Raw genomic sequence first — 11,545 nt, 5'->3', positions numbered from 1 at the left:
TTTCCACCATCGCCAAAGAAATGTCACCATCTGGCATCCATCAGCAGACTTTCTCGAAGGATTCATGACGCGGGTCGCAAGGCATCTCACGTCCAGAAAATGCCAATTCTAACGTGTCAAACGCCTCCGTTTCCACTGCTTCACTGACTGAAACTGTGGGGCTTCACGGACAGGCGTTGCTCTTGATATGTGCGATCGTTCATGAGCCGATTTTGGAGCCGATCGATGTCTGAACCCTCTGGAATCTGCCTGGTTCACTTCTCCTGGACAAGATGAATACCGTTCTGGAAAAGAATTCCTCTTCGGTGAGGAAGCGCATTGAGAACCATACTTTTGAGAATGAGGAGGGCGAGGAGTATGAGGGCAGCGAGTTCAATGGCTTTGGCGACTATTTCCGTCGAAAGAAGATCAAGCTACAAAATCTTGATGCCGACATACGCGCAACATCCGATAAGCCGCCGATATTCAAGGGGGTAGTTGCCCATGTGAATGGCTACACCCAGCCGCCTCTTCATGTGTAAGTGCTTCGTCTTACGGCCATTGCTTATAAAAACACTGACATAGGCCATGGTAGCATTCACCACGAGATTGTTCAACATGGCGGTGGGTTTCTCCAGTATCTGGACTCGAAAACCATGGCCACGCATATCATCACAGCCACCCTACCCCCGAAGAAGGCCATCGAGTTTAGCCGATACAGGATCGTGAAGCCTGCGTGGGTTGTCGATTCAGTAAAAGCCGGAAAGCTTCTACCGTGGTCGGACTACAGAGTATCGAGCGAGAGCCCTAGCCAGAAGATCCTGAAATTTGATAGTGACAGAGGACTCACTCAATCCAGCCCGGCCGCCAGGAGGGGATACAAGGAGCAGACGGAAAACAGTTTCTACACCAGTCAGATCAGAGTCGCATCGCAAAGCCATCTAGCCATTCAGCTACCAGAACAGTCGGCCTTGTCTAGTCGATGGCAAAACGACATCTCTGAGATCCTGCCGCAAGGCGCGGAGAACCCCGCGGCGGCGGCGTATGAAGGACAGTTACCCCTCGACGCACCCGTCGAAGATTTCCAGGATGAAAGTATCGAATTCGAGCAGCGTGCGGCGGCCGAGCCGATCGGCCAGGCAGACACGTCGAAGTCGCCCTCTAAGCAGATGACGTCGGAAGAGCACAATGCTTGGCTCTTGTCGGATCCAAAGATCAGAAAGTCATCCACTGCTAATCCCGATTTCCTGAAGCAATTCTATTCGGAGAGCAGGTTGCATCATCTCTCAACGTGGAAGGCGAACCTGAAATCGGCGATGCAACGACTAGCAGCCGAAAAAGGTCTTTCAAACAGAAAAACCAAGAGCCGGCCTGGCTTGAGAAAGTACATTATGCACGTGGACTTTGACAGTTTCTTCTGTACCGTGTCCTTGAAGCGACACCCTGAATATGTGGACAAGCCCTCTGTCGTCGCTCACAGCACGGGTGCTGGATCGGAAATCGCGAGCTGCAATTATGTTGCTCGGAAATTCGGGGTCAAGAATGGCATGTGGATGAAGAGAGCTCTCGAACTTTGCCCTGACCTAAAAGTCCTGCCCTACGATTTCCCGGCATACGAAGAGGTCAGTCGTCAGTTCTACGAAGCCATTTTGGAAACGGGGGGCATTGTCCAAAGTGTAAGCGTTGACGAGGCCTTGGTTGATGTCACTGATGTCGTGCTTACGGCAGCCCAATCACACGGCGTCGGCGTTAGTGAGGGCAGTCTCTGGAGAGAGCAGGCAAAGGTTGACGAGATGGCGCTGGCATTGCGCAACAAGATCAAAGAACAAACCAACTGTTCCGTCTCAGTCGGGATCGGCGCAAACATCTTGCAGGCCAAGATTGCCCTGAGGAAAGCAAAGCCTGACGGACAGTTTCAACTTCGACCAGAGCACGTCTTGGATGTCATCGGCGACCTCAAGGTTGAAGAGTTGCCAGGGGTGGCGTACAGCATTGGTGGAAAGCTGGAAGACCTGGGCGTCAAATACGTCAAGGATCTCAGGGATATCTCCAAAGAACGCCTCGTGGCGGTCTTGGGCCCCAAAACGAGTGAGAAACTGCATGACTACGCCCGCGGCATCGATCGAACAGAAGTTGGAGAGCAGCCTCCCAGGAAGTCTGTGTCGGCAGAGGTCAACTGGGGGATTCGCTTCATCAACCAAGCAGAAGCTGAAGAGTTTGTCTACAATCTCTGCAAGGAATTGGAGAAGCGCTTGGTGAATGAGCAAGTCAAGGGGAAGCACCTCACTGTGAAAATCATGAGACGTGCTCTTGATGCTCCTCTGGACCCAACGAAACATCTGGGGCATGGAAAATGCGACTCTTTCAACAAAAGCGCGACCTTTGGTGTTGCGACCCACGATTATCAGACCATCGGCAAGGAAGCAGCTTCCATACTGCGTTCGTTCAAGTTCAGCCCCGGGGATCTCCGTGGAATTGGCGTCCAGATGACAAAGTTGGAACCGATCAAGTTGAATTCCCTCGCCGTGGATAGCAGCCAGAGGAGGATAGCATTTGCTCCTTTCGTCGAACAACAGCCTCAGGAGCAGCAGACAAGAGCAGGTCTAGCTGGCACCGTCCAAGAGCCAGGCGACGCAGAGAGCAGGCGGATGGATGGCTCAAAACGCGAATCTCGAGCAGATGAGCCTGTCACACCTCAAAAGCCCAAGCCAGCACATGGTTTCAATGCGCCTGATTCGGGTGGTTCGAGAAGTACGCATACTCAACGCAAGCTCTCAGGCACCCAGTTCTTGTTACCGAGCAGCCCCGATCCTGCGGTCTTGGCCGAGCTACCCCAAGACATTCGTGCCAAGCTTATGGCCCAGCGTCCCAAAGGGGCTGCCTCCCCTCTTCAGAAGAAGGCTCCAAAATCAAGACCGCAGAGCCCCATAGGAGCAGACTTGTTGTCCTCCCAGGTCGATTTGGAGGTGTTTAATGCCTTACCGGACGATATGAAAGCCGAGGTGCTGGCGCTTTACGGACGGAAGCCGACAGAGACTCTACCACAACCCTCACCTAGAAAACCCGAAACGAGTCGACCCAGAAGGCCAGCAACTCCAACGAAACCCAGCGCGTCTCGTGGAATATTTGGCAAATTGTCTCGCCAGCGGGACGCTCAAGCGGGAGTTGTTCAGACCAACTTCCGGATGCCAGTACCCGCAGAGGCTCAACCCGAAGCGGTCGAAGAACTGGACCCTGAGTTCCTTGCTGAGCTTCCAGAAGATGTCAGGAAAGAGATAATTGCCGACCACAGACGCCAAGTATTAGCATTGCAGTCAGGGTTAGAGGCGCCAGTCACGAGAAGCCATCAGGAGACCAGTGTGCTCCCCGGGGGGCAGAAAACGATCGAGTTCCCCATACTCCCGCCAGTCATAGCGTTTTCCGGCTCTGTCACTTCTGCGCCGGAGATCAAGGACATGATTGATGCGTGGCATGCTCAGACTAGAAAGGCCGGGCCACACAAGCGAGATGTCGATGTTTTGGAAAAATACTTGGTCAAAGTCATCAAAGAGGAACGGGATCTGAGTAAGGCCGTTATGCTTATCAAGTGGTTGGGTGTCGTGGTTGATCAGGATGGTGTCGATAGCAGAGGTGGCCGAGCTTGGAGATTGGCCGTGAGTGGCATCAAGGCGGCGATGCAGGCTGCTGTTGAAGAAAGGGGCCTGGCTCCCCTTCAGATATGATGTGGTCGTACATATTTCAAGAGGAAGATGGGGTGCAATACAGTATGATGGCTTGGATGACTCATGTAAGTCATATATATATATATANTATGTATATATGAACCAGTATATAGTTTTCTTCCAAATCATATGAACATTACTAATCTACTTACACCTGTATCAACTCGTTCGTTTTGAAAAAAGTAGACCCCCCATTTACATGTTATATCATCATCGCGTAACGCATCACCACAGCATCCTCGCCATCACCAGCCCGGCAATCGTCAGACAAAACACGCTCGAACTAGCCAGTCGACTCGCAAAAGAAGCGCGATAGACGGACAATTTCAAAGACCCACCGCAGGCGGTCGTATTGTCGCCCTCGCAGGGATAGTTGCACGCCGTATCATCGAGCTTCTCAGCTATCCCAGACAACGTCTGCGCACACCAGCATTCTCTACAGAGACGGAGGACCATGAGGGGTCAGCCATTGAACACGTCCGCGGTCATCACATTTGAAGGGGAAAACAAAAGACTGAAACACACCTCGACCACTCCAGCCCAGCATACCGATACTCGGTGCTCCCATTGCCGCAGAAAGCAAGACATTTCGGCACCGTCATCTCGCCCGGCAGACTCTCGTCGATGCCGCCGCCCAACGCGCGTGTCTCGGCCGAACCGGGCACCTGGGTCGTTTCGTTGTAGCATCCGTAGTATATGTATTTGTCGGAGTCGTCGTATATAGAGACGGTGGCATCGGCGGCGGTGAGGAGCGGGATGAAGAGCAGGAGGAGCAGATGTAGCAGGAGCGTCATTTGGAAGGTCGGCAATGAGTGTATTATTGTGATTATTTTGGCGGTTGGTGTTTTCCGCGGGAAGTAACGCGGTATAAGGGATTGAAGCTATGTTGCTAGAGTACAAAGCGCTTTGTGTTGAAGGGAACATGCAAGAGGGCAACTGTATCGCTAACAAACTGGGCGGCAGAGAATGAGAGGCTGAACGAGGCTGAAGAAGAAAAAACAAGACGCACAGGCAGAACAAAGAAGAAGAAGAAGAATTGAAAGGGTGAAGAATGGTGGCATGCAGCTGAAAGGCAGGCATGCAGCAGTGCCTGTAAGTAAGCTGCAGCGATAACGAACCTTCCCATGCTCCGGGTATCTGATACGATGATGTCGGGGCCAACGCCGCCAAACGTCTAGAGTACCACGACCCCGAGTCCGCTAGCAGCGCAAAATCAAGCGGTGCTGTTTCTGCTGAATGGCATTGGAGCGGGCTAACCCGCAAAGGTATCGGTACCTTGCCAAAGCTTGTCCCTCCGCAGATTTAGACTCTCAGCTCCCCCACGCACTGCATGTTGGTTCAATTGACGGACACGATAACCTCTTCTGTCCTTTTTTCCTAAAACTTCTCCCACATCCACGCAATCACATGGTCACAAAGGACCCTGCGCAACGGCTTCTCTGACCTCTCCGGCGACAATCTCTTGCAGAACTTGCTCATACTTTGCACATACCTACTGCAGACCGAGCAGCGCTTCTTCTCTCGCCCAAGCTACCATGAGCTCCTCCTCCTACATTGATTGGTCCAAGACCACAAAGTCCAAGGACTACCGCGGATCGACGTCCTTTGCGACTTTCCTCATCATCGGCCGTACGCTGCTCTCTCAGCATTTTCCCCCTGCGCCTCGCTCAACTGTAGCTGAGTTAGGATGGTCGGGGTATCATTTGCTAACACTGGGCTCCAGCGACATGCTTCTTCCTGGGCATCCTCTTCGCGTCGTTCCCGTACGACTTCCCCCTCCTGTGGACGAAAGAGCCCGTCGCCGCCGACTACTACGACCAGCTTGAGACGCACCTCAAGTTCGTCCACCAATCGCCGCCGCTCATCGGCCGCCTCCTCAACATCATCATGAGCGTGGGCTTCCTCGGCCTCTTCATCAAGCTCTTCCGCCCCAGCGAGGCCAACTTCCTGTTCGACGGCGCCTCGCTGATCCTGTACATCATCGGCGTCGCCGTCTACGTCTCCAACATCGTCAAGGGCCTGCGCACCGTCAGCTCCGGCTTCTGGCACTCGGAGGAGTTTGCCGCGTCCAAGGGCCGGTTCGATGGCGAGATTGTTCTCGGCAGGGAGGACAGCCTGAAGGTGCTGGCGGCGAGCAATACGATTCTGGCGCTTGTATTGGTGGGAATCCTGGTGCTGCAAGCTGGGCAGTGGTATGCTGAGAAGAGGGACTTGGACGACGAGAAGGAGGTGGCGAAGAAGGAGGCTAAGAAGAAGCAGTGATGCGGTGGGCTGTACGATACTGGGACGGTGTTTGGCCGTGCGGGCGGTGAGAGGGCTTGGGGCATGGTGTTATGTATCACGATTATGTGGTGTATTTGTAGCATCGGGTTTACCGGACTCCGCGAGGTTGGATAGTATGAAGTCGCTCGTATGGCCGAATGACGCCTTGATGGCGGGCCGTTATATGTAGTAATAATACACTAGACACAAGCTCAGGAGCCTTGAGGGGAGACGAGACCAGTTGTCTGTGTACATCCCTCTGGTGGTCTGTCTGCATTCTTATCACCCAGTAGGACAGCCGCCGCGGGAGAATGGCCCTTCTTAAATCTCTCACTGTTGGGAATATATCGGTACGAGTTTCCAACCTGCTCCATGCAAGAAATTAAGATCAACAGAGTTCTTTAGCACTTTTCCTCATATGAGAGCCACTTGACGTTGAGAGTCAGACAACCATAGCAGTGACGTACCAATGTGGATGACAATACGAAATATTCTTTTCCGTGGGTGGATATCGCTTCACATCTTGGCCGCGAAAAATTATCTGATCATCTGATAAGAAATTTGCATCACAACCAGGCGGGTCCCGACAAGGCGCTAGCCAGGCCTGCATGTAGACTAAAAGTACTTTGTCCCGGTATGAGCTTGTCAGTTTTGTGAGGAAAAACCCCTCTCGTCATCTGTAGAAGTGCACGATCAATTCTCGATTCGTTGTGCTGTCACGATGGATGAGAGTTTTGGGAGGAGAGGATGTGTCTATGTGAGTGGTGTTGGCCTGTCATGTGCCTTTTGTCCAGATGCAACGAAGCTTGTAAAAGGTTAAAGGTCTGAATCGGAAAGCTGGAACGAAGATGTGATCATGGAGAGAGTGGGTGTGTAAAGTTCCTGAGCTTGTTTGTTTTCCACAAAAGAAGCGAACCGAAACGAACGCTAATGCAATAGATGGCCTGGTGCTGATGGGAGCCCCTTGAAGGTACGGTCGACGCCGCTTGACGTATGCTGTATCGTTTGTGTATGGGTTTACCAGTTGCCATCAGTTGCATCCTGCTAGGTGCCTTTTTTTCAAAGTACTAATATGATTGAGAACTCCTGTCATACCTCCTACGCAGTCGCAATTCCTGAATACGAATTTGCCTCTGTATAAGCGACTTCTTTCATACGGGTAACAACAGCAACAGTAATTCATCCGATACATGCTCAACACACCCAAACCCGGTGGTGCCTGGCTGCCCCCCCGGCACCATGCAGCTGAGCGGTTTTCCGGTCCTACCTTGGGTAGTATCAATGGGAGGGTGCCTGTCCTGCCAGTTTGCCGAGAAAACGTGGATCCAGGAGTGTTCGATGGCCCTGCACATTAGACGACAGAAAACCTCCTGGTCGTCCAAGACACTGTCAAGGTAGGAATGTCGAGGAGCATGGAGTCATGGTGTTGCCTTTAGGAGTCTGTTGCTGCCCAACCGTGCTTTGTGGAGCAGAGTCTGATGATTCTGACTTGGCGACATTACCATACATGTTCGTTTTCGTGTTGCTTCAAACACCGAAGTGCCTCAAAGCTCACCCAGGACCTGAGTGACAATGTCTCATAAAAGAGCCATAAGGTAGTAATTCCAAGAACAAGCCCTTGCCAGGTACAGCGCCGGTTCCAAGGCAGCACATGCAAGTGCCGGGGTGTGAACGTCGTCCTGGACCGATCCCGGCAGGCACACGAATCAGAGCATCCAATCGCAACCAGGTGCGGATCCCTCGCACCCTATCGATAAGCCGCGATAAGATCGAATTTTTTACAGTCACGCCTCTTTTGGGAGTCGGGACAAAAAGTCGGCTCAGGCGCTGCGAGCTCGACGCAAGAAGACACTCTCAAACGGCAAATATGTCACCTTTCCTCTCCCCGCAGCTGAGCCACGCCTTCACAATGTAGCACCGAGCCCTTGTCATTCTTTTGATCCATTTCCTCTTCCCCTTATTCCTGAAACTCTGCTGCCGCTGCGAGCAAACAAAGGCAAAAATCCCGCGACTGCTCTAGAACTGGGACAACTCCGCCTGCGTCGCCTTTGTGTCACTTTCTCTTGCGCAATCCTTGCCATCTTCTGCATCCCTACTAGTAGGGCGAGGCCGGTGTGGGCTCTCTAGCATTTGCGAGCTCGAACAGGTCCCCCTCCCCCCACAGCGGGAATCCGGTCGCTTCTCAAAATTAAAGCTTTTGTGAATCGTCCTCGTTTTGCGCCGACGCCGCCAAAAGCCTCCCATCTTCAACTCTCTTCATCTATAGGGACAATCTCGGCCCCCCCTTTTCGCAGTCTTCTCGACCGCCCGTTTGTCTGCTCGCCGTTATTCTTTCATACCTGCTTTCAACCCCCGCTCCCACAGGAGAGGGGGCAAAGCTAGGGACTGAAAGAAGTGCGCTGAGGGAAGAAGTTATACCAAGAGAGCCCTTTCTGCTGTTTCAGCTGTCTTCTCTTGAGCACGCGACCACCCAATCTCCCGGAATGGCCCAGGCCACTCTTGACATGACCACCTCGGTTGCCGCCCAGCCTGAGTTGGCATTCCGAGGAAAAAGCCGAACGGCCACCATGGACGCTGTTGAAGATATCATCTACGGATCGGTAAGTCCTACCACGGGATGGGCAACAATGAGATGCAAAGGGCATACTTGGCTGACTGGGTGAAACATAGGTCGCCGGCATTGCGGGCAAGTACATCGAATATCCCTTCGACACCGTCAAGGTCCGACTCCAGAGCCAGCCCGACCACCTGCCGCTGAGGTACACTGGCCCCTTGGACTGCTTCCGACAATCTATAAAATCCGACGGCGTGCGTGGTCTTTACAGAGGAATTAGCGCTCCCTTGTTTGGCGCGGCCGCAGAAACCAGCAGCCTCTTTCTGTTTGAGAGCGTAGGGCGAGAGCTTCTCTACCAGACCAAGGTGGCTCCTCGCGACAATGAGCTGACGCTGCCCTTGCTATGGCTGACTGGTGCCATATCTGGTGTTTTCACGTCCTTTGTCCTCACGCCGATTGAGCTTGTCAAGTGCAGGATTCAAGCGCCAGCCCTGTCCGAGGGAGCGCAAGTTGCTCCCCTGCGGCCTCTGGCCGTAATCCGCGAGGTATATCGGCACGAGGGCATCAGAGGCTTTTGGCATGGCCAGCTCGGTACCCTGATCAGGGAGGCCGGTGGCTGCTCAGCCTGGTTCGGAGCCAAGGAGACAGTCACAAAGGCATTCTACAGATTGAGGCTTCGATCTGCTACCTCCGAGGCGGAGCAAGAGGCGATCCGGTCGAAGCCTCTCCCCCTCTGGCAGCAGGCCATCGCTGGCGCATCAGGAGGCGTTTCGTACAACTTCTTGTTCTTCCCTGCCGACACCATCAAGTCTCGCATGCAGACGTCGCCTGTGGGTGGCGCCCAGCAGCGCCGAGATTTCTGGAGCGAGGGCATGGCCATCTGGAGGCACCACGGCCTGCGAGGGCTGTATCGCGGGTGCGGCATCACTTGTGCTAGGGCGGCACCCAGCTCTGCGTTCATTTTCATTGTCTATGACGGGTTGAAGCGACACGTTCCTATGCAGTAGACTCTTGCATGGACATTCAGCAGTGAAACTTTCTGCTACTCTTCTCTTTTCTTCTCTTATACCATCTTTGTAGTCATTTATATGGCGAGACCATTCATGGCACACCAGCGTACCAAGCTTGATGGCGTCGCTGCAGCGTTTCTGTGTATTGTTTTTTATTTTTATTTTTTTATTTTTTTTTTATTTTTTTTCCCCAACTGTTTCGATTGTCGCGCAAAGGCTGGATGTCAGGATTAAAAAAAAAAAGGTGGTTTTGGGTCATACATGGACAAGGAGTCGTGATAGATATTTACAGTCGGTTGATCTAGCGATAGATGATTTGTGTATCGCAATCTGCAATAAGCAATCGAACACGACCTCATATGAAAGTGCAGCATAGTAGTTGATGGAATCCGTAGACAACAGGCCGCCAGCCCGTTAGTTTTGCTGCTTCTTTTCAACCTTCTTCCCATCTTCCTTATCCTGCAGATTCCAGTCATTCAGATATCCCGCTCCCGCGCTCAAATACGTCGCAAAGCTCAGCCACGCCAGATACGGCACCTGGCACCAGCCGGCAACAGGGTCGATGGATCCCCACAGATACGCCAGGTAGCCGTTGAGGCCCAGCAGGGCGACGAGGTCGGCGGTGGCTTCAACGGGGCGCTTTGCGACGAAGAAGAGCGGCATCCAGATGAGGTTGAGGCCGAGCTGGATGGAGTAGACGGTCATGCTGTGCCTGGTCGTTTGGATGGTTTGGGGCGAGGAAACGGGTGAAAGGCCGTTAAATGCGGCGCGGTGGGCGGCATAGCCCATGAGGCTTGAGCATGGCGTTAGCTGATCATCACATGATATTTCGAGTTGAGGGCTGTCAGTATGCTTCACGGGGGTTTGGGGGAGAAGATGTACCCGTAGAGGACTGTCCAGACGGGGCCAAAGATCCATGGGCGGGGATGTAGAGGAGGTTGCTTCAGATCGAGATATGTCTTTTGCGTTTTGGATGCTGCATTTATTTCCGCATTTGTTCCACTTGTCAGTTCAGACGGTCATATATCGCCCAGTTGCTATATCCATTGACAAAGGACCAGCTTACGTCGAGTCCCGAAGCCAACGGCAGTGCCCAATCCTATGGGCAGAAGAATCGAGGCGGCCGGATTCAGAAACACGGAGTGTGGGAGTGTGATGGCAGGAATGTAAGTGGTCATGTTTGGTTACTATGTCCGTTCAAACTGAAAGGTTGGGGGAATATCTAGGGAGAGAGTCGTGATGGATGGAATCGAAGGGATTGAGACGACTTAAAAGGTATGTATGAGGTTCGTCTCTTGTATGATTGTATGACGCAATGTCCCGATTGGCTGGCTTGGATCCGAGAGGGACGATCGGGATCTGAGGGAGATGGAACGCTAACAGATGAGCTCCGGGTGAGCTCAAGAGTGCACGTTAGCACGGCTATTCAGCATCAATCAAATATAATAGAATGATTTGCAGAAGACACGATGTAGCCAGAATTATCACTTCACATCACATACAGCTGCATCAGTCATTCGTACTCTTACTTCAGCTGCATACAATTCAATAAGACGCATGCTGCATGTCATCAAGCTGCGCAAACCATCCATCCAAATCCCCCAATCCTAGCTGGTAGAACGCGTGCCGCCTGTAGGGCATGCAGCAACCCCTCTGTAACCGCTAAATGCTAGTGGCTGGAGAGCGCTGCACGTCCCGCCTGTCGAAACTGGAAGCTGGAGAGCTGGAAATCTCGCGTCCGCGGTGCTAAAAAAACGCTAAACGCGGTCTGTAAACGCGCATCAACGCGCCAAGCTGCCTCGCGGCTGCCGCACCAGAATGGCCACCCCTGTTCACACGCCAAAAACGCCCTTTTTCCTTCTCTCGCAGACATGGGGCACGGCTTTTCCTTCCCTCATAATCCATGTGCACCTGCATTTTCCTTCCTAACCTGCATCTACAAACTGCAACTGCCACTGCAATCTGTACTCATTCTCATATTTCGGAAAGCATCAAGGTCATTCCTTCCGCTCATCCTG

The 11,545-nt window shown here is 52.7% G+C and overlaps 5 protein-coding genes across 5 annotated transcripts; 3 read left to right on the top strand and 2 right to left on the bottom strand.

Moving 5' to 3' along the window:
- Positions 1 to 272: 272 nt before the first annotated feature.
- CCMA1212_009727 (DNA repair protein rev1) lies at positions 273 to 3,701 on the top strand (the record flags this gene model as incomplete). The annotated part of the gene is made up of 2 exons (XM_073706799.1): positions 273 to 517; positions 575 to 3,701. 2 exons carry the CDS (start codon positions 273 to 275, stop codon positions 3,699 to 3,701), a joined length of 3,372 nt encoding a protein of 1,123 aa, XP_073554717.1.
- Positions 3,702 to 3,926: 225 nt separating this feature from the next.
- CCMA1212_009726 (uncharacterized protein) lies at positions 3,927 to 4,595 on the bottom strand (the record flags this gene model as incomplete). The annotated part of the gene is made up of 2 exons (XM_073706798.1): positions 4,227 to 4,595; positions 3,927 to 4,137 (listed from the first exon to the last, which is right to left on the bottom strand). Exons 1-2 carry the CDS (start codon positions 4,493 to 4,495, stop codon positions 3,927 to 3,929), a joined length of 480 nt encoding a protein of 159 aa, XP_073554716.1. The 5' UTR covers positions 4,496 to 4,595.
- A 641-nt stretch (positions 4,596 to 5,236) lies between these two features.
- CCMA1212_009725 (Secretory component protein SHR3) lies at positions 5,237 to 5,963 on the top strand (the record flags this gene model as incomplete). Its single annotated transcript, XM_073706797.1, has 2 exons — positions 5,237 to 5,330; positions 5,425 to 5,963. The coding sequence occupies 2 exons, from the start codon at positions 5,237 to 5,239 to the stop codon at positions 5,961 to 5,963; spliced, it is 633 nt and encodes a 210-aa protein (XP_073554719.1).
- A 2,483-nt stretch (positions 5,964 to 8,446) lies between these two features.
- On the top strand, positions 8,447 to 9,524 carry CCMA1212_009724 (uncharacterized protein; the record flags this gene model as incomplete). Its single annotated transcript, XM_073706796.1, has 2 exons — positions 8,447 to 8,563; positions 8,634 to 9,524. The coding sequence occupies 2 exons, from the start codon at positions 8,447 to 8,449 to the stop codon at positions 9,522 to 9,524; spliced, it is 1,008 nt and encodes a 335-aa protein (XP_073554718.1).
- Positions 9,525 to 9,941: 417 nt separating this feature from the next.
- Positions 9,942 to 10,705, bottom strand: CCMA1212_009723 (uncharacterized protein; the record flags this gene model as incomplete). The annotated part of the gene is made up of 3 exons (XM_073706795.1): positions 9,942 to 10,320; positions 10,410 to 10,503; positions 10,594 to 10,705. 3 exons carry the CDS (start codon positions 10,703 to 10,705, stop codon positions 9,942 to 9,944), a joined length of 585 nt encoding a protein of 194 aa, XP_073554713.1.
- Between the last annotated feature and the right edge of the window lie 840 nt (positions 10,706 to 11,545).

Source organism: Trichoderma ghanense (assembly GCF_004382785.1).
Source record: "Trichoderma ghanense strain CCMA-1212 chromosome Unknown scaffold_18, whole genome shotgun sequence".
Classification (NCBI taxonomy): Eukaryota; Fungi; Ascomycota; class Sordariomycetes; order Hypocreales; family Hypocreaceae; genus Trichoderma; species Trichoderma ghanense.
This window is presented reverse-complemented; position numbering and strand designations above follow the sequence as displayed.